Genomic DNA, 22519 nt, shown 5'->3' on the forward strand with positions numbered 1-22519 from the left:
TATACTGCAAGTTCCCAGGCAACTCGAATTTGCAAACACAGCCATGGATACGCTATTTACCTTACAGTAGTTTCCTGGGAATCTAAGTCTGGTTTTTGTTATTCTTCCCTCCCCTCCATTGTATAATCATGTATAACTAGCAACATTTATGGTTATAGGTTGATTTCCTAAGTGTGGCTGATGGTAGCCTCTAGTTTGAAGTGAGGGAAGAATGAGTAGTCAGGAACTGGTCACTTTGAATGTGGGAGGGAAGATATTCACGACAAGGTTTTCTACGATAAAGCAGTTTCCTGCTTCTCGTTTGGCACGCATGTTAGATGGTAGAGACCAAGAATTCAAGATGGTTGGTGGCCAGATTTTTGTAGACAGAGATGGTGATTTATTTAGTTTCATCTTAGATTTTTTGAGAACTCACCAGCTTTTATTACCCACTGACTTTTCAGACTATCTTAGGCTTCAGAGAGAGGCTCTTTTCTATGAACTTCGTTCTCTAGTTGATCTCTTAAACCCATACCTGCTACAGCCAAGACCTGCTCTTGTGGAGGTGCATTTCCTAAGCCGGAACACTCAAGCTTTTTTCAGGGTGTTTGGCTCTTGCAGCAAAACAATTGAGATGCTAACTGGGAGGATTACAGTGTTTACAGAACAACCTTCAGCGCCGACCTGGAATAGTAACTCTTTCCCTCCTCAGATGACCTTACTTCCACTGCCTCCACAAAGACCTTCTTACCATGACCTGGTTTTCCAGTGTGGTTCTGACAGCACTACTGATAACCAAATTGGAGTCAGGTATTTTGTACTTTGCAGTATTTCTCTTGTATACCAGTTTGTGATGTTTTCTCTAAAAACTTGAAGTTCCTCAGGCCTGTAACTTCTCCTGGAAAAGATGATTATTCAAAATAATGTTTTGGGGTAACCAGTGGAGTTGGGTAGAATGACCAAATAATTATTTTCCAAGCTGGGATACTTTTTAGAGTGAAAGGGGCTATTATTAGGTGGGACAAAAGGAATAAATGAAGACTGCCCAGAAAAAACTGAGACTATGGACATTCAAATCATGGGAGAAAATAATTTTATAGATTATGTTCCATTGCTAATGAATTTGACTTACAAAAGAATTGCCTTATTTTTAAGAGATTCTTTCAGTGGTTCACATACAGTAAAGGCTCGCTCACTGGTTTCTCTTGAGTTCCTTACACACTATATAATTTGTTCTTTCAGTTTTATGATTCAACTACTGTTTTTCCTTCAGCTGACTTTATTTTTAAACACCCTTGAAGACAGATATATCTCATGGCAAATTTGGTATCCTGTTACAGCCTTGGCTCTTAAACAACTCAAAATATTGGGATAGGCTGTCAGTATGTTAAGGATAGTTGCTCCTGAGTCAATTCTTCACTTACTCCCTCTGTTGTTCTTGGCTGGATCCTAACGCTGATTTCCACTCTGCTGTCACAAACATTTTTTCCCCCCGTAAAATGTCTTAATGCTGTCCTACCATTATTTTACCAACTGTGAAAGCTGACTTTAATTTTTAGGAGGAAAAGAAAAGCCTGCATGTGTTCTTTATTGGTATCACTTAAAATATACTTTTTTTTTTTTTGGTAAAGGTAGGCGTATTTTAAGATATTTTCTTAACTTGAGCAGTAGCCAACAGGAAGGATACCAGTGTCTCTCTCTCTTAATGACACACTCCTTGGTCTTGCTTACCAACTGGAGGACACTAGGTAGTATAACCGAGTATGACAATTCTTAAGTGTTTACATTTTATAACTTCTTGTCCTTCCAAAGAGGTTGAAATGTCATTTTGGGAAAAGACAGCCAGTCAAGCTAGTAGGCTGATTGTGAAGAAAATCTAATACCTTATCTTTATCTCAAACCTCTGTACAACTTTATTTTCATTGATGGGATACTTTAACAAAAATGAAAATTTTTTTGGTTTTTAAAATTTGAGTGATTATGACCTCTTTGGGGATCATGTTTCAAAAAGTCAGAACCTAGAGAAAAAACTGTCATTGATTTTTAAGAAGAAACACACCAGTTTAAAAGATGTCCTGGAAATACGAAATACTCTTTAAAAACCATGCATTTGGAGAAAGTAATTGTTATCTTGAAAAACATGATTAAAAACTAAAACTGGGATGTTCCTGTGTGTACACAGTGCCAAATGGTTTTCCCTTTTTATGTTAAGTGTTTGTGTTTTAGAAACAGCACAAAAGTTTTTTCCATTTTAAAGTGAGAAAATATTACATTTAGACTTCTGTAATTCCAAAATCAGAAGCTATTTTTAAAATTAGCATTTTCTTGCATCACCAAATGGTATTCAATTGTTTGAAGCTCGAAATTTTTTCCATTCCATAAATGTTTGTGAATTTTTAGACAGTGCCAATTTAAAATTAGAGATAGCCAATCTGAATATGGTGACATTATGGGGATCTCTGTTGATTGGGATGAAAACTCTGGCCTTAAAAGGCCGACTTTTAGTATATAATTGCCTAATTAGCAATCATTTTTATTTTTTGCTTACTCCCTGGTCTGAATCTGTCTGTTCAGATATTTTTGGTAGGTTTGGAAAATGGAGAAGTGAGCCTAATTGGTGCCTAATTGTCTGGTGTATCATTCACCTTATTCAGTTTGTTCTATCAGTATGATTTACCCCTCAAGGTTAACCTAGCAGGTTGCTCAGTTATTATCTCTCAAGGTCATAGTACTAGAAATACTTGGCTTGCATCTTTCAGATGCCATTCATGTTATCAAGCTCAAGTTATAGTTGGTCACAGGATTCTAGAGTCTTTATTTGACTTCTCCTTTTTGAACTGGCTCAAATGGAAAAGAGTAGTTGCTTTTAAATTTTAAAAATAAGTTTAGACTTTCTATTTCTCATTGGTTTCCCCTATTCTGTCCTTTCTTTGTGTGCTTGAAATATTTTATTTTTCAATTTGTCCTCATAAGGAATCAAGTATTTTAGCTAGGTGATGTCTTGCAAGTATGTTCCACTTTGTTACAATCTACTATCTGTATATACTATTTGTATCTTAATTCTTTTGTGAGATGTTCTGTAACATTTTTTCACTTTGACAAATGTTTTTAGACTGTACAGTCAAGATCTGGCGCTTGGGGGTAAGAGGAATGATTTGCTAATATTGAGAATCTGTTGTATCAAACATAATAAACATTTTTTTGAGATGTGCTTTGTAGTTTGGTAATTCTTAGATTTTACTATTGGTTTCTTTGCTTAGAATGAGTTTCTAAATGTGAACTACAAAAACCACTCTACTTCAAGCATAATCATTAGAAGAAGCTTAGGGATGTCCCCAAACATCATTTTATCCCTTAAAACTACAGATAGTTTAGGTTTCTGCCTGAACTAATCTAAGTTAGCTTTTTCTTCACATCTCATAAACTAATGGTGGGAGGACACAAAGAGTTTTATGAAAACATTTTTGATGGCAGATAAGGAAGGAGTCATAAAGCTGTATCCATGCAGATGTGTTATGCTGACATTATTATTACTATTATTATTATTATTATTATTGAGATGGAGTTTCACTCTTGTTACCCAGGCTGGTATGCAATGGTGTGATCTCGGCTCACCACAACCTCCGCCTCTGGGGTTCAAGTGATTCTCCTGCCTCAGCCTCCCGAGTAGCTGGGATTACAGGCATGCACCACCACCCCTAGCTAATTTTTGTATTTTTAGTAGAGACGGAGTTTCACCATGTTGGTCAGGCTGGTCTCAAACTCCCGACCTCAGGTGATCCACCGGCCTCAGCTTCCCAAAATGCTGGGATTACAGGCGTGAGGCACTATGCCCAGCCTATGCTGACATTATTAAAGCCAACAGATAGCTAATCTGAAAAGTTCATGTGCATTTTTTTCTTTTTTTTTTGAGACGGAGTCTCGCTCTGTCACCCAGGCTGGAATGCAGTGGCACCATCTTGGCTCACTGTAAGCTCCGCCTCCTCATGTGCATTTTTCTTTAATTGGTTCTGTGTACTGCATTTGTTCTGTGGAGCACCTCGTGAATAGAAGATTTTGCTCTTTCCACTCCAGAGGCTTTTGACCCCAAGTTGTGCTCTTTGACAATGGAGAGTTATTGCGTAAAAAGTGACAATAAAATCTTGACATTTCATATCTGCAAAATTTCACTTAAAAAAGGTAAATTTGATAGGAGTAAGTCACAAAGGAAAATCCATAATGTCAGTGCTAATAATTGATAAGATTAGATCTGGAGGGGAAATTGTAAGTGCACAGCATTCATTAAAATATTTGATTCAATCAACTAATTAAATAGAAAGTAGCAAATTCAAAACAAAATTGGAAATAGTTATATAAAAAATTAAGAATTTAATTGTTTGATCAAATGTTTTCTTTAGAAAGTGATCTCTGAAATTGATGAGTGTTGGTTTACTTCTAAATATGGAATTGAAATGACTTTCAAAATCACAGCAAGGTCTTGATTTTCAGCACCTGATTACTGATTTGGCAGCCTAGCACGGTGGCTCATGCATGTAATCCCAGCACTTTGGGAGGCTGAGATGGGTGGATCACTTGAGGTCAGGAGTTTGAGACCAGCCTGGCCAACATGGTGAAACTCAATCTCTACTAAAAATACAAAAAGTAGCCAGGCATAGTGGTATGCGCCTGTAATCCCACCTGCTTAGGAGGCTGAGGCAGGAGAATCGCCTAAACCTGGGAGGCAGAGGTTGCTGTGAGCCGAGATCACACCACTACACACCAGTCTGGGTGACAGAGTAAGACTCCGTCTCAAAAAAAATAAAAAAAAAAAAAAATAAATAAATAAATGAAATTAAAAAAAAAAATCTGTCTTGAGAAGGTATGATGCCTTTGAGGTTGTAAGTCAAATTTATGTGTATAGTTTTGCTAGTTATTAAAGGGATGCTTTATAATTAAGCTTCTTTTTGTGTGTCCTAGGTATGTTTCTATAAAACCTGATAACCGAAAATTGGCCAACGGAACAAATGTCCTCGGCTTACTGATTGACACTTTATTAAAGGAAGGCTTTCACTTGGTCAGCACTAGAACAGTATCCTCTGAAGACAAAACTGAATGCTATAGCTTTGAAAGGATAAAAAGCTCTGATGTGCTCATCATGAACGAAACACCAAAACCAGAGACTATCATCATACCAGAGCAATCTCAGATAAAGAAATGAAGTTGTCTATTCTCTTTTAAAGAGAAATTGCCATTTTTCTTGTTTCATTACATATTTAGGGCATACATGTTAGCCAAATCTACACTCAGCCTAACTCTTGGCTTCATCTGCTGCCATGCCGTCTCTGGGCAACCAGGCCCCAATTGTGCTTAAGCCATAATGCTTGCTGCTCTCTAGACAACTCCATGTACTTGGTGCTTTGGTATATGTTCTACCTTCAATACATCTTTCCCTTTCTCTTCTTCATGAATGCTTATGAGCCGAGATTGCGCCACTCCACACTAGCTTGGGTGACAGAGGAAGACTGTCTAAAAAAAAAAAAAATTGATCAAACTGATGGATACCCTAAGTACCCTGACTTGATCATTACACATTCTATGCATGCAACAAAATGCCACATGTACCCCATAAATATGTAGAAATATTATATGTAAATAAATAAATAGTTGGGCCTTCCGTATTTTCCCACTTATGTTTGTTTCAGCATTTTATTTATTTATTTATTATTATTATTTTTTTAGACGGAGTTTCGCTCTTGTTGCCCAAGCTGGAGTGCAAAGGTGCGATCTCGGCTCACTGCAACCCCCACCTCCCGGGTACAAGTGATTCTCCTACCTCAGCCTCCCGAGTAGCTGGGATTACAGGCATGCGAAACCACGCCCAGCTAATTTTTGTATTTTTAGTAGAGATGGAGTTTCATCATGTTGGCCAGGATGGTCTCAATCTCTTGACCTCGTGATCCGCCCGCCTTGGCCTCCCAAAGTGCTGAGATTACAGGCGTGAGCCACCGTGCCCGGCCCCAGCATGTTTTTATCAATCACAGTTTCATTTCTGACAAGGCACCAAATATTTTATTTATTTATTTAATGCTCTATATAATACTCTGTCACCAGGCTGGAGTGCAGGAGTTGGAAGCTGTAGTGAATTCTCGTGTAATCATAACTCATGCAGCCTCAAACTCTTGGGCTCAAGTGATCCTCCCACCTCAGCCTCCCAAGTAGCTGGGACTACAGGCGCATACCACCATGCCAGGGTAATTGTTTTTTATTTTTTGTAGAGACGAGGTCTCACATGTTGTCCAGGCTGGTTTCGAACTCCTGGCCTTAAGTGATTCTCCCACTTTGGCCTCCCAGAGCACTGGGATTACAGGTGTGAGCCACCATGCCTAGCCAAGGCACCAAGATTTTAGCTTATGATTCTTGAACCTCAATAATTTACCTTATAAGTGATTAGAAGTTCTCCCTACAAATCTTTTCTGAAAAAGAGCTCTAATGCTTAATTTTACTCTTGGATTTAATATACAAGTTGTAATTACAAAGAGTTCTTAGGGTATGGTAAAGTCAAGATTAATTTAGGCTGCTTTTTTTTTTTTTGAGACAGGGTCTCACTCTGTTACCCAGGTTGGAGTGCAGTGGTGCGATTTCAGCTCACTGCAACCTCCATCTCCCAGGCTCAAGCGATCCTCCCATCTCAGCCTCCTGAGTAGCTGGGACTACAGGCATGTGCCATCACGCCCACCTAATTTTTTGTATTTTTGGTAGAGATGGTGTTTCACCATGTTGCCTAGGCTGGCCTCGAACTCCTGACCTCAGGTGATCCGCCCGCCTCAGTCTCCCAAAGTGCTGGGATTACAGGTGTGAGCCACTATGCCTGGCCTACTTAGGTGCTTTAAAAATGTATTTGAAATCAGGAGGCTGAAGTAGTATAAAATGGTCACAAGAAAGCAGCTTGAGAAATACATGGTTTAGGAAATCATAATCTGTTTCTAATTTGTCCTTTATACCATTTACAAGTGACAAACTTCAGCTTTGCTTTATAAACTTTTGTACCGATTCTCTATCATAAGTAATAGAAATGTTCACATCAATAGAGAATTACACCACTAGAGACTATGCTGGGGTAATAAAAGATTTGCTAAGAGCACTCAATCTCTTATATTCTACTGCTGTTTTTCCTCTGTGCTAGGGAAGTTGTAATGGCAAGTTTAGCAATGTAGAAGCTACTGTGAGGAAATATTCAAAAATAAATTTATGAAATTGTATTACCTTCCTGGAACCAAAGGACCCATGGGAGACAGCAATGTGGCATCAGACTTAGCACTTTTAAACAAATGCTCAGAAATAAAGAAAGGACATTTTAAAATTACTAAAAATACTTAGATTTCTGGAATATCAATGACCTAGTAAAAAAGCATTTTGAGAGTCAAGGCGGAAGGATCCTTGAGCCCAGGAGTTCGAGATCAGCCTGAGCAACAGAGTGAGACCCCCATCTCTCTATGATTTAAAAACAACATCAACAACAAAAAACCCCAAAAATCACAATTACCGGCTTTGCTGTAGAACTATACCTCAAGACTTATTAGGATTTCTGGCTGGGCGAGGTGGCTCACGTCTGTAATCCCAGCACTCTGGGAGGCTGCGGTAGGCGGATCACCTGAGGTCAGGAGACCAGCCTGGCCAACATGGTGAAATCCCGTCTCCACCAAAAATTACAAAAATTGGCTGGGCATGGTGGCACGTGCCTGTAGTCCCCAGTTACTCAGAAGGCTGAGGCAGAAGAATTGCTTGAGCCTGGAAGGCAGAGGTTGCAGCCTCCACCGAGATCATGCCATTGCACTCCAGCCTAGGTGACAGAGTGGGACTCTGTCTCAAAAAAAAAAAAAAAAAGGATTTCTTTTGGGCCTATTATAAATGAAAAGTACAAATTTTATCAAAACACCTCATCATCGAAAATACCTTAATATTTAACTAAACTATGAGATCCAATCACAAAAATATTTTTATGGATAAAAAGCTAAAATCTTACATGGGTGAAAATGGAAAATGATATTATGCATGGCACAGAATAAAAACAGAACTAAACATGTAGCAAAATAAATAGGACCTTGCTCCCAAAACTAAAATGTGTTTAAGACTTGTCTAACCACACAAGGCTTTTAGGTAGGTAGTCTTCTGTACCTTCAGATTTCACACCAACACCTCAAAATCCAGAAATCATTAAAGCAAATGGCTTTTTATTAAACAAATGGCTTTTTATCAGTAGGGTAAAACATACCAAATAACTGTTTCATTTCATATTATTATTCATCATCTCACAACACTTCTGGAAAGAATGTGAATTTCTTCAGGTTCATGAGTATGAGGCCAAATAGGAGAGATTTTTTTTTTTTTTTTTTTTAAGCAGGATTTCACCCTGTCACCCAGCTAGAGTGAAGTGGTGCTATCATGGCTCACTGTAACCTCAAAATCCAGAGCCCAAGCTATCCTCTAGCCTCAGCCTCCTGAGTACCTGGGACTGCAAGTGCATGCCACCATGCCTGGCTAATTTTAAATTTTTTTTTGTAAAGATGAAGTCTTACTATGTTGCCCAGGCTGGTCTTAAACTTCTGGGCTCAAGCAATCCTTCCACCTCACCCTCCCAAAGTGTTGGGATTACAGGCGTGTGCCACTGCACCTGGCCTACCCCTTTTGTAATAAGAGACCTCCAAGGAAATCTGGCTGCAATGTTTAAGGTTCCATGAGTTCTTTCAAGATGAGGACTGAGACTGTGCTATAGTGGTCTATGTCATACTCCCCCACAGTGCTGGGCATCTAACAAGCTCAAGTGAACTGAACTGAAACATTTGGAAACTATAGTCTCAGTGAATAGATGCTTGGAAAAACAAGATTTATAGTAGATTCAAAGATGGATGAGGATAATTTAAATAATACAATCTGAAAGAGTTGACTCGTTACAGATTACAGAAACTACCCCAGAGTATTTTCAATTAGAAGTTTACTTGGGGCCAGGCGTGGTGGCTCGCGCCTGTAATCCCAGCACTTTGGGAGGCCGAGGTGGGAGGATCACTTGAGGTCAGGAGTTCGAGACCAACCTGACCAACACGGTGAAACCCTGTCTCTACTAAAAACACAAAAATTAGCCAGGTTTGGTGGGAGGCACCTGCAATTTCAGTTATTGGGGAGGCTGAGGTAGGAGAATCGCTTGAATCTGGGAGGCAGAGGTTGTAGTAAGCTGAGATTGCACCATTGCCCTCCAGCCTGGGCGAAGAAGTGAGACTCCATTAAAGAAAAAAAAGTTTACTTGGGTAATGCCATATGGAAAGGAGATGAAAATATAGATGTATATGGGGATATAAACTTGTTGCAAATTACACAAAATTGTATGTTTAAGCAGACAATAGTCCAGTTAAAATTGGGATATACTTAATTTGCTAAGAACAATGTAATGCTACCAGCATGCTTAGCAATTAAAAAAACTAAGAGAATATAAGTTCAAAATGAGTGTCACATGACTATAATTGATAGTATATCTTCACTTACCTCCATAACTTAGGAGTCATGAAAAGAAAGGAGAAGTTAGCAGACCAGGCATGTAAATCAGATGTTAAGTAGGATGGAATACAGAAATATTCCTAGTTCTGGGTAACCCAATTTGAGGTCATTTTAAGTTTACTGAATTTGGATTAATCAATTGGTTCAATAATTAAGGTAAAATGGTCCAAAAGATCCTGATATATCCAGAAGACATATTACTGAGGTTTTACAAGGCTAATTTGAAATGCAGATTAACATTTTAGGTTTCCTTACATATCGTTAAAATAGACCATATTAAAAATCAATTTCAGAAGCTGTTTTATGACTGGAATAAAAAACAATTAAAGATGTAGAGTAATATTGTATTTCTGTCAGATGCTGGGAGGCTATTTTTCATGGCAAGTAATAACTGGGCAAACAGAGTGATACTTTAACTTTACAAATAGGAATCCTAGAAAACAAGGTTTTGCTCCTAGAAAACAAAAATAGTTGCTTTCAATTAATTTTCTAAAAATGGTTGCGTTGGTCACTTTTTAAACTCCTACAATCTAAGCAGCACTGAATTCCTATTTGATTTTTTTTTTGCTAATAGTTTTCTTCAGAAGCAAACCTGCTTTAGGGTGAGAACAAGTTTCAGACCTTAGACAGAACCTTCATTTCCTCTTAAGTATGTTTCTCCATCAAAAACAAGTATTCAAATAAAGAATCTCAATTATCTAAACCTATTTTTGGCCATCTTCCGGAATTTCTTGTTAAATCTCCTTTGAAATGCCACAGTTGCACTCTTGGAAAACTTGTCTTCCTGGTTTTCAAATTTCTGTTTATTATTACAGCTCTTCAGCTAGAATGCCAGGTCTTTGTGCTGTACTGTTTCTTGAAACTGGAGACTAACACACTTCCCCCAATTCAATTACTTGCTTTCCATTTGAGAAATTAAAGCCATGTCAATTTTATAAAGTTTTAACTGACTGAATTATTTGGACTTTAAGTTCTCAATTTCATTCCCTTAGCCTAATACTGGGAAAGATCTTGGTTTTATTAAGAGAAGGTAAGGTTTAAGAGTATTAACACATTTCAGTCATTGACTCTCATAATTGATATAAGTGTAGGGATTTTCTAACAGGCACAGGCTTGAGATATGACACTCTAAGGAAAAAAGGGAGAGTTCTTATTCAATTCTAGAAATGTTTAAGATTACATACCTAATGATATAGTTTATTTACATAAATGTGTGTTCATATTTTTTCTAAAAGAAAGGGACCCACTGTCCTTCATAAAGAGCTTCAGTCAGCTTTTCTACCCTTATCAACCTTATGTAACTGCCAAATTTACCTCTCCAGCCTGACTTTTACATAGAATTCCAGTTCTGTATATCCATCCACCTTAAATGAAGACATTTCAAGCTGAATGCCTAAATATCACCTTAAATACATTGCAGAAATGGAACACATTTTCCCCCTCTTAAACTAGTTTCTTTTCTTTTTTTTTTTTGACAGAGTCACTCTGTCACCCAGGCTGGACTGTAGTGGCATGATCTCGGCTCACTGCAGCCTCCACTGCCCAGGTTCAAGCGATTCTCCTGCCTCAGCCTCCTGAGTAGCTGGGATTACAGGCATGAGCCACCACGTCTGACTGATTTTTGTATTTTTAGTAGAGGTGGGGTTTCACCATGTTCGCCAGGCTGGTCTCGAACTCCTGACCTCAAGTGATCCACCCACCTCTGCTTCCCAAAGTGTTAAGATTACAGGCATGAGCCATCGCACCCGGTCTCAAACTAGTTTCTTAACTATCTCCTTTCTTTCAGTGATAACTCCATTGTCTTCCAGTATAGAAAATGTATAATCTTTTACACCTCCCTTTTATCCAACCCATCATGATATTCAACAATTTTTTCCTTAGAAATATCTTAAATTTATTCTTTCACCTCCATTCTCCTGCCACTATTGCTATTCAGGTTTTCTTCACCCCTAGATTACTACAGTAGTCACATGCCCAGTTTCCTTGCTACCATACTTTATTTCTTAGACATTTCTATATATAGTATTGCCACATTTAATTCCAAACAAATCAATAGGCTATAATGCCTCCCTATTCCCTGCTATATGAAGACTAAAATCCTCTAATTGGTTTTCTAGGCAAAGGCTCAATAGCCTAGTTCTAACCTAGTAATAAAAATTCATGTAACCTTTGCCTTAGGTTTTATGGCACAGATCCCAGGTTACTTTTGGGGGAATGTTGCATTCAATTTTGGCTTAAATTCCTACCTACAAACCAGACAAGTCCATTACTTGACAACTCAATGCATCTTAATTTACAAGCATGCAGGCCACAAATTATAAAATGAAGACATTTTTGCTGAGTCAGCAGAAACAACTGTTCAATTCTCCTGCAAGTCCCCAGTTACTTACAGTTTTCTGCTGAGGTGATCATCTCATGTGGCATTTATTGCCCTCTACTAAAATGAGCTATTGTCTGACACTCTGCTCTGTACAGACGTGTTTCTGTTGCCATTTTCAGTTCCTTCTCCACATGGTCTAAGTACCAGTAGTTTAGTCAGTTCTCACCTTTTTTGAGGGGAGGGCGGCAATGGTGGTATCAAAATTTACACCTGGAAAACAGGTCATAAAGAAAATCAATATAGAAGGGAAGGTGCTTTACCACAGGAATTATTATTTAATTGCTGGTTGAATTCTTGACTTTTGGTTAAAAGGTAGATATAACAAATATGTCAACCACCATCAAAGCCAAACCAAAACCAACAGCAACAGGCTTTTCAATCAATGTAATTTATACATTAGGTTCTGGAAAACAGAAATGTCCTATAAATTTTATATAAATGCTATATAAGGGTACATAAAAATGAATCCTTATTATAAATATGACTTAAATGTCATAGCAGTAAACAAATGGTACTTATTTGATCACAACTTTCTTTGCCTTAGATTTTTTTGAAAGTTTTGGTGTGACTTGGTTTCTTTTTGAAGGGCAGAGCTGGGAGAAGGAGGAAAGGCATTTGGTCTCCTATAAAATTGTCCAAGAAAGTTTATGAGAAAGACTGTATCACTCAATAAGGTGGCTCCAGTAAGTTTAGGCATTCAAAAACATCCCATTAATTTTAGAGTTACCTTGAAGAATTATAGCAAATCCTCAATGCTTTTGTTTCTGTGATTATGGTAATGGCGTTTCTTGAAAAGTATTTTTAAATGTAAGGATTCTTTATTCTACTACCACCTCCTATCTCCTCAGAGATACACAAATAAAGGCCCAAAAATATCAGTTAAACTTTATAGAATTTCACACTTCATTGGAAAGGTTAGAAATGATCAATTAGATCACTAATGACCCCCAAAAAGATAACAAAATTTCACAGGCCTGATTATTCATACCCCTACCCACACTTTGCTGGTTTTGCTGAAAAAAAAAAAAAAAAAAAAAAAAAAAAGACATTTTAAGGTACCTGAGACCTGAGGAACGAATGTTAATAGCTCACACAGAACGAGAAGAGCTCTGATCAGTGAAGTAGTAAAAGGTAGAGGACACTCCTAAATTATCAGAAAATAACCTGCACATTTCTGTATTTATCTAGCAGGTATGCAGCCTTTCTACCACTTTACCATGAAGGTATTACTCCTGATTTTCAGCAATCAATGGTCACTTATTTTACACCCACTATGTTTAAGACACTAGGCTAGGCTCGCAGAATATACAATAAAGAATAAGATGGCCCCTTCCCATAAGACAGCAGGCATTTGTTCTAAGTCAGGTATGGAAGCTTAAATGAGAGAAAGGGTATTTTTGGCTGAGGAGGAAAAGTGAACTGGAAAAATTTCATGTAGGGGGTAAATAGCATAATAAGTTTTAGACAATTGAAGATGAGGGAAAGGACATTCTAGGAGTAAATAACTTGAGTTAAGGCTTGGATGAAAATCTGAGTGAGGTTTGAAAAAGTCTTATTTCTCTTTGGCTTAACAACAGTATTATGGTATTCACTGACAATTACTCCCATAGTGGTAAAGTCAATCTTATTTAAGGCAAAAAAATCCTAGATACAGCATTTTGCCTAGGCAACCCTTTCCTCTCAAGATTTCTCACCTGATTTGCTGAGTTAAAAGCCACAGACTCCCAATTATTTAGGGTAAACTTATTTATGCCTAGGTTTCCTCCCAGTATTTCTTACAAGTTTTTTGTTTTTTTTTTTCTTCAAAGCAATCTGGCTTTGAAGGGCTCTTGAAGGGCTGCAGGCAATCTGAATACCCTTGTTTTCTTTGATTAGAAATGAGGGTACATTATGCAAAGGAAGGAAAACAATCTCAAACATGATTATACTCATTTCCCTACCAATTCCTTAGTATCTACTCTTTGCCTTCATTATACTGTATCTACTTTACTCCTTGCTACTTCATCATGTCTTGGTTCATGTTGTTTTCTGCACTCACAAGTTATCATTCCTTTATTTCACATAATCAATCTTAACCACTTTTTCAGCCCAGCTCACCTTTCATATCCTCTTATAAGTCTTCTCTGATAAGTTTAAGTCCACATTTCCTTCAAGCTTCTATCACACTTAAGTTAGCAAGCCAGAGTTTACATTCCATTATTCTCTACTTGTTTCTTGTATGTTAGTATAATATTCTCATATAGGTTACAGTTCTTTGCTGACAGGGACCATCTTTTATAGACTATAGTGAAGTACTGGGCCTAGAGTAGGCCCTTAATAATAAAGATAATGTCACTTTAAAAATGCAAGCAGGAAACGCTTCAGGCATTTAAAAGTAGTATTTTAACAATAACTATTTTTGATTAAATAAAACTATATTCATTCTTCTTTTCAGAACTTGAAGCCTCAAATTATCACCTCAGATCATCATGCTATTAAAAAGTAGATGTGCATATGAATAAAACTGTCCAACTCTATCACTTATACACAACACAGCCATGAACAAAAAGCAGCAGCCATTCTTGATAATCCAATTCCTTCTGAAACAAACAATTTCTGGCAGTAGGACACATTTACAAATACATAGCCTTGCTAACAACCACTAGGTTATAATGGAAAAGGTTTGTAAGTTGAATCCTTTAGAGTGTGCATCTTTCAAATGTGTAGTGAAATCATAAATACAATGTAATTTTGTTCAGTTTGGAATGAAGTGAAATTTTGCTTAAAGGAAATGAAGATTATTCAAGTTGAAGCTTTAGTTAACCTGCATTAGTCACTAGCACTCTACTTCCAAAAAAAAAAAAAAAGTCAATCTTAGGAAAAATTGCAATCAAACATCAAATATCCTTGGCTTAAAACACATTCAGCACAATTTTTAAAACCTCTATACCTACATTACAGAATACAGCAGTTCACCCTTATTCACAGGAGATACCTTCCAAGACCCCTAGTGAATGCCTGAAACTGTGGATAGTATGAAACTTTATATATATATATATATACTATGTGCTTTCCTATAAATATGTATGATAAAGTTTTATTTGTAAATTAGGCACAGTAAGATTAACAAGAATAATAGTAAAATAAAACAATTTAACAAAATGCAAGCATCACTACTTTTGTGGTTTGGGGCCATTATGAATTAAATAAGGATTATTTGAACACAAGCACTGTGATCCTGGGGCAGTGGATCTGATAACCATGACGGCTGCTAAGTAACTAACAGGCAGATAGTATCTACAGCATAGATACAATGGACAAAGGGATGACTGCCATCCTAGGCAAGATGGTGCAAGATTTCATCATGCTACTCAGAATGACACATAATTTAAAACTTAAGATTGTTTATTTCTGGAGTTTTCCATTTAATATTTCCAGACTTCAGTTGACTGTGTGTAACTAAATACGTGGAAAATGGTAGACACTACTGTATTACATAAGACTTGATAATAAGGTATATCTTTATTTATAAAATGTAATGATATTCAGCATATACTTTATTAAGGCAAGAAAATATATTGAAATATTACCATTTTTATTAATGTTTTAGAAAATATTCAAACAAGGTTTAAAATGATTATACTCCAGAAGCTTTATAGGTGTTAAACAAAAATTTTTTAAAAACTAGGCCAGGTGCAGTGGCTGATGCCTGTAATCCCGGCACTTTGGAGGGCCGAGGCAGGCGGGTCACCTGAGGTCAGGAGTTCCAGACCAGCCTGGCCAACATGGTGAAACCCCGTCTCCATAAAAATAACCAAAAAACGGCTGGGCGCGGTGGTTCACGCCTGTAATCCCAGCGCTTTGGGAGGCTGAGACGGGCAGATCACGAGGTCAGGATGGTCTCAAGGTCAGGAGATTGAGACCATCCTGGCTAACATGGTGAAACCCCGTCTCTACTAAAAATACAAAAAATTAGCCAGGTGTGGTGGCAGGTGCCTGTAGTTTCAGGTACTCGGGAGGCTGAGGCAGGAGAATGGCGTGAACCTGGGAGACAGAGCTTGCAGTAAGCCAAGATCACGCCACTGCACTCCTGCCTGGGCGACAGAGCAAGACTCTGTCTCAAAAAAAAAAAAAAATTAGCTGGGTGTGGTTGTGCACGCATGTAATCCCAGCTACTCAGGAAGCTGAGACATGAGAACCCCTTGGTTCAGGGAGGCGGAGGTTGCAGTAAGCTGAGTTCGCGCCACTGCATTCCAGCCTGGTAACAGAGTGAGACTCTTGTCTCAAAATAAGTAAATAAATAAAAATAAAATTAAAATGATTGTAAACGTCAATTAACAGAATCATCCAGAACTCCAGATTGCCCCATTGATTCAATTAAATTTTTGTCTGATAAAACTTTTAGAAATTCTTTTTCTTTTTTTTCATTTACATTGCCTTTCCTTTAACAACTTTCAGTGGGGGTAGTTTTCCTTTTTGTTAATCACATCTCACACAGTCAAGGTGTCAATCTGACAAAGGGTAAGAGAAATGAAATCTAACATAGTTTCTATAATGGTAAAGTTAAACACAATTTCCAGAATTCTAAGATGATGTTGAATTTTCCACATAAATCTATGAGATTATATTTAATTTTTCCCACCTATTTTAAGTAATATGTCAGTATACTAAATGTCTCCAAAATGAATATATTGAAGGTTGACTCTCTTCTAGGATTATAAAAATTTGGGACAAGATAGAGCCAAGTTCAATACCTTATTTAAAATTTAAAGGCTTAGAGAAAGACAGTAACTTAAGGTCTTTCAACTAAGCAACGGCAGAGCCAATTCTCAAGTATTTAAATATGACCACAATTAACTTCTCTGGGACAGGAACAGTTTAAGCTTCTGTTTACACTGTCATTTCTCTGGCAAAGTTACCAAGCTGCCTAAATACTTCTTTAGCATAATCACAAATATGAATTTTATTATAACACATTATAATCTTTTATTCTGTTTCATGACCTTCTAAACCTGTGGGTAAGCTTTAGCTTCTTGTACATGCTCAATTGTTATCTTAATAAAATGCATCCTGATGAAACCGAAGAGACTAATAACAGAGGCAAGTGCCTCTGAACAAAGAGACATGTTGGATGAATGAATAGCTATACACACATAACTGACCATTGTCTGAGACTTTAAAAATGAGGGCAATGCAGAAAATAACTTATAGATTCTCAACATAAGAATCGTCAAATTAATCTAATCAGCATTTTTACTAATTTATATTTTTACTTTTTGCATATTATTAATTCTTGTATGAATTCTTCAATGAATTCTATGTTATTTCTTTAGACATTCCTATGGTTAAAGCATTTTCCCCCATAACAGCAAGTAAGATAATTGAAAGAGTATAAAAAGGATTATTTAATCTAAAAAATTCACTTTACTATTTCTATGAGAACTTTTATCTTTTCAACTGAGAGAAGCTAAATACAAAAATACTGAATATGAAAAGTAAATACTTTGAAAAACAGTGAAGGCCCTAAGATTAAGATTGTTTATTGGAAATAGGATTCTTAAAATTCTGATTTATCTTTTAAAACTGCCATACTAAATAAGTCAGATTGAATCATTATTAATTCAAATAGATATCATCTACTGTGTCAGATGTTTTCATTTTAATATTTTCTTTATATATGGAAGAAAACTGTTTAGTTAAAATATATTAGATACCACAAATTGTAAAATTATACATTCTAAATGAATACATTAAAATGAAAATTAAGCAGCACAATTTTATATAAAATATTATAATACTAGGCTGGGCACAGTGGCTCATGCCTGTAATCCCAGCACTTTGGGAGGCCGAGGTGGGTGGATCACGAGGTCAGGAGTTCGAGACCAGCCTGGCCAACGTGGCGAAACCCGTCTCTACTGAAAGTACAAAAATTAGCTGGGCGTGGTGGTGTGTGCCTGTAATCCCAGCTACTTGGGAGGCTGACGCAGGAGAATTGTTTGAACCCAGGAGGCAGAGATTGCAGCAAGCCAAGATCAGGCCACTGCACTCCAGCCTGAGTGACAGAGCAAGACTGTCAAAAAAAAAAAAAGGGAATTCTCAACTACTTTTTAAAAAAGGAGTTCTCTCCATGGAAGGCCTAATTTGGAAATATACTTGGGTCCCTATACAAAGTCGTCCAGAAGCCAGACGATTTCCCAGTGTAGTCCAAAAGCCAGATGATTTCAGGGCAAAGCATTTGAATGCTATGGATTTAGATAGGCAAGATCCAGAAGCAGAGTACTGTGGGTCTGAGTGGGCAGGTAGAATTCAGATGCTGGGAAAAACACAAATGCAATGCTAGGAAAAGGGGTCATGCCTTACAATTCAGGTGGGACAGATACAAATGAAATAGTTTCTTAATGAGGTAGAAAGAGGAAGTTATTAACTCCTGTTCTTGTTGGATTCTAACATACAAGCTAATTTGAATTCATCAGCCTAAGCAAGGTTGCCTTGGATTTTGAAGTTGTCTTAAGGAATAAACTGTAGAGAAACCATAGGGCCAACCAGATGAATGATGAAATGGAAAAAACAGCAATTAAATACTTTTAGAAAGTATTACAACTTAATACCTTAAAAAAACCCTGTATCTTGAGCTAGTAGCAAACCTAACTGGAATTCCTGACCTCTGCAGTGCTTTCTTGCAACATCTCAGAAAAAACATCTGGGAATCCATTTTAGTCTGCTAAGAGACTTAAGATTTACATCAGATATATTGTCAAGGTTTCTCTTGTCCTTGTTACCAAGGAGGTAAAAGAAGTGTTGTAAAATTTATTCCTCAGCTGGCACATTATCTCAATGAGAAATAGAGCCCTTACAAAGACTTATCTTAGACACAAAACTACATTATTGTACTTGGCAAGTACCATTTCATGCTTCTCATTTTTTTCCTCTGATCCTTTAATGAAACTGTGATGTTGATGATCTATAAATTTGATCTAATTGAGGCTAGAATTCTACTGAAAAGATAATTTCTGAGTAGCCATACCAATATTGATATCAACATATTTTTTAATCAGAGAATTAACATATTACTGAATGTATATGAGGTTACCAGCTCTATTTACTATACTAGTCACCAAATGACCTGAGTTCAATAAGACAGCCTCTGGGCTCAAGCCTATTAGCCTTACAGGCTAATAGCAGGGAAATATAGAAGCACGTAAATCATGTGATGATTTAACATAAGCAATAATGAGACTGTTTTAAGGGTGATAGTACAGAAAAGGCAGTTATTTATTTATTTATTTTTTTTGAGATGGACTTTCGCTCTTGTTGCCCAAGTGAAGTGCAATGGCATGGTTTCAGCTCACTGCAACCTCCGCCTCCTGGGTTCAAGTGATTGTCGTGCCTCAGCCTCCAAGTAGCTGGGATTACAGGCATGCACCACCACGCGTGGCTAATTTTTGTATTTTTAGTAGAGATGGGGTTTCACCATGTTGGCCAGGCTGGTCTCGAACTCCTGACCTCAGGTGATCCTCCTGCCTTGGCCTCCCAAAGGGCTGCGATTACAGGCATGAGCCACTGTGCCCGGTCGGCAGTTATTAATTTTTAACACAAGTGTATATATGTGGGAGGTGGGGTCGCCGTTCTGAGGTAATACCTAAAAAAATGAAGGATGAATAGGAATTTGCTACACTACCATTATTGCTCTAGAAGAGGTAGAATGAAATTAGTGATTGTTATTAAGCCTTGCCATAAGTCCAAATCTTTAAATTGACATGAAATATTAAGAAAATTCTATGTCTAGAATTTGGATTATTTAGTTTGCAGCCTTTTAGTTGCAAAAGGTGTATTTTCTCTTCTAGATTTTGGTAAACATCCAGAGGGACAGTGTCCTTAACTGACATTTGGTGTGCATATATATATATATATATATATATATTTTTTTTTTTTTTTTTTTTTTTTTTTTTTTGAGACAGAGTCCCACTCTGTTGCCAAGGCTGGAGTGCGGTGGCATGATCTTGGCTCACTGCAACCTCTACCTCCCCAGTTCAAGCGATTCTCTGGCCTCAGCCTCCTGAGTAGCTGGGATTACAGGCATGCACCACCATACCCAGCTAATTTTTTTATTTTTAGTAGAGACAGCGTTTCACCATGTTGGTCAGGCTAGTCTCGAACTCCCAACCTCAGGTGATCCACCCACCTCAGACTCCCAAAGTGCTGGGATTACAAGTGTGAGCCATGGTGTCTGGCCTGGTGCTTTAATATTTTAAAAACGACCAAGTATGACCTGTACATAGTGTAGACTTACTCTGGACAGTAGGGTGAAGGTAGTTTTCTCAGGGAACTATGCCATTACATTAAGGACTCTAATTAAATTCATTTGTCTGTATGTATATCCATATACCACAAATACACAAATGCCATGAACACATATACACTTCATCTCCAATGTTACTCAAATATATTTCTCATTGCATGACTCCCTGGCGGTGGGACCAGTAGAGAATGAGAAGATAACTTGTACTTAGTATTTTCACATACAAACCTATCTTTAAGACATTACAAAAAATAAGTTGTAAAAATGTCAGTGTGTTATTAGTCTCTAATTTTTTCCCCTTCTAAAACAAGTTCTCAAAAGCCTATCATACTATCTCTGATTTCTATTTCAATGGAAGCAGTCAGTACAATGTGTGAAGACCTGGGCATAAAAGTAGCATTAAACTAGCATTAAACAAGACACCAGCATTAAACGAGACAATAAAGTAAGACTAAAAAGTACTTTGGAAACTAAAAGTACTACCTAAAAGGAAGGTATCACTATCATTCTGAGCATTTATTTATGTAGTTTTGTCTCCTCTGACTCTTGTTGGCTATAGGATAGAAGCTGTAGATATAATTCCTAAAAGCATAAACTTCGAAGTCAAACCATCTGAGCTTGAATCTGGACTCCCCGGCCTGCTGGTTATGTGACATGAGGCATGCTATTTCTCTGTGACTTGGTTTCCTTACCTATAATATATGGATAACAACTGACCTCTCTGAGGGTGGCTGTGAGGACTAAATGAGTTTATAAATGTGAAAGTTGCTGGCAAAGGATAAACACTAAATGTGTTAGCAGTTACTATTTCTACCGCTAATAACAGCACATAAACCTTGAGTTTTCCATATACACTTTAGAAAAATCAACAACCCTTTGAGGTAGCTATTAAAATGTTTTTATTTGATGGTTTGGGTCCTTTTCACTATAATAATCACATAAAATAATAAAAATTTACTGGCCTATGTTCCAGGGGGGCAAATAAATATTAACAAATGTGTCAGGGCTGATGTTCATTTACAATTCTTTCTCATATCAATAATCTTATAATTTGGAAGAGAATCAGGGTAGTCTAAAAAGGACTTGAAAACTAAAGAACCTGCATTAAAGGATGAACTAAAAACAATCTTTTTAACCAAGCGATATTGTTTAATCAACTCTCAACAATAATTTAGGTTCAAAAGACTGGCAAAGACAGTACAGAATGAGTATTTTCTGCATATATGATGCCAGAATCAACTGACCCACTGCCAATTTCAGAGTAAGACTGATCTTACTGGGAACATTTCTTTTAATCAATAACTGAGCACCTATTATGTGCCTGGTAGTGGGAAAAACACACACACACACAACTCTAATTGAAGCTAAATTCCTATTTAACTACAGAACAAGAATTCCAAGGGTAGTATTTCTAAACCTAAGCTATGGCTCCGTAGTCTCATTAATGTCTAAGCGTCCTAGAATATAAACATCAAAAAATCCTCTTTTGATACCACTAACTCAATTCTCCCCAAATCAAAAGTGTATGATTATATATCCTTGTGGAATTCCTTCCTGCTTATCCAGATTCTTCACCTTTATTTGCTTTTATGGTCTTAAGAGGGAAATGACTACTTAATAATCCAGTTCTATACTGGGCTTCCTACCGCCTCAAAGAAATCTTAAGACAAGCGCTAACTTATAAGAGCTTTTAGAGATAGTTAAACATTATGTCCCTACCCCTAGTATTTTCATTGCATATATATATTTGAGACAAAGTCTCGCTCTGTCACCCAGGCTGGAGTGCAGTGGCGCGATCTCCACTCACTGCAACCTCCGCCTCCTGGGTTCAAGCTATTCTCCTGTCTCAGCCTCCTGATTACCTGGGATTACAGGCATGAGCCACCACACCCGGCTAATATTTTGTATTTTTAGTAGAGACTGAGTTTCACTATGTTGGTCAGGCTGGTCTCAAACTACTGACCTCCTGATCCGCCCCTCGGCCTCCCAAAATGCTGATATTACAGGCGTGAGCCACCGTGCGTGGCTCTGCCTTACATTTTTAAAGCTAGGATTTGTTCAAGCTGATATGGTGATTTGCTTCGCTTCAAAAAATGCCTTATTATCTTGATTAACAGTGTTTTTCCCATTTTACCAATTTTAAGGTCCTGTAAGGCAGTCATTTCTATAATGTACACATCCACTACTAGTAGAAAACCCTTGCTTTGGAGTTTATATTTGCCTCCCTGAAACTTGATTTGCCCAGTTTTGCCCTCTTGTGCAATAAAGAATAAACAAGTCTCAAGATTAATTATTTTTTTCTTTTTCAAGCAGGCTTCTCAGTACCTCTAGCCACTCCTCATGACATTCAAACA

General features: G+C 37.4%; 1 protein-coding gene and 1 long non-coding RNA gene across 3 annotated transcripts in view; one reads left to right on the forward strand and one right to left on the reverse strand.

Annotated features, from left to right (window-relative positions):
* The first annotated feature begins 73 nt into the window (after nt 1-73).
* KCNRG (potassium channel regulator) lies at nt 74-5648 on the forward strand. Of its 2 annotated transcripts, none has more exons than XM_054446740.2 (2): nt 74-789; nt 4936-5648. In XM_054446740.2, exons 1-2 carry the CDS (start codon nt 212-214, stop codon nt 5174-5176), a joined length of 819 nt encoding a protein of 272 aa, XP_054302715.1. In that variant the 5' UTR covers nt 74-211; the 3' UTR covers nt 5177-5648. The 2 variants fall into 2 exon arrangements, with proteins under 2 accessions (XP_054302715.1, XP_063506958.1); XM_063650888.1 differs by lacking the exon at nt 4936-5648 and adding an exon at nt 3564-3696.
* Nucleotides 5649-8172: 2524 nt separating this feature from the next.
* Nucleotides 8173-22519, reverse strand: part of LOC129011612 (uncharacterized) — a 58105-nt gene continuing 43758 nt past the window's right edge. Inside the window, exon 4 of the long non-coding RNA XR_010123580.1 lies at nt 8173-12097. This is a non-coding gene — a long non-coding RNA (uncharacterized LOC129011612). The remainder of the gene's footprint in view (nt 12098-22519) is intronic.

This window comes from Pongo pygmaeus, chromosome 14 (genome assembly GCF_028885625.2).
Source record: "Pongo pygmaeus isolate AG05252 chromosome 14, NHGRI_mPonPyg2-v2.0_pri, whole genome shotgun sequence".
NCBI lineage: Eukaryota > Metazoa > Chordata > Mammalia > Primates > Hominidae > Pongo > Pongo pygmaeus.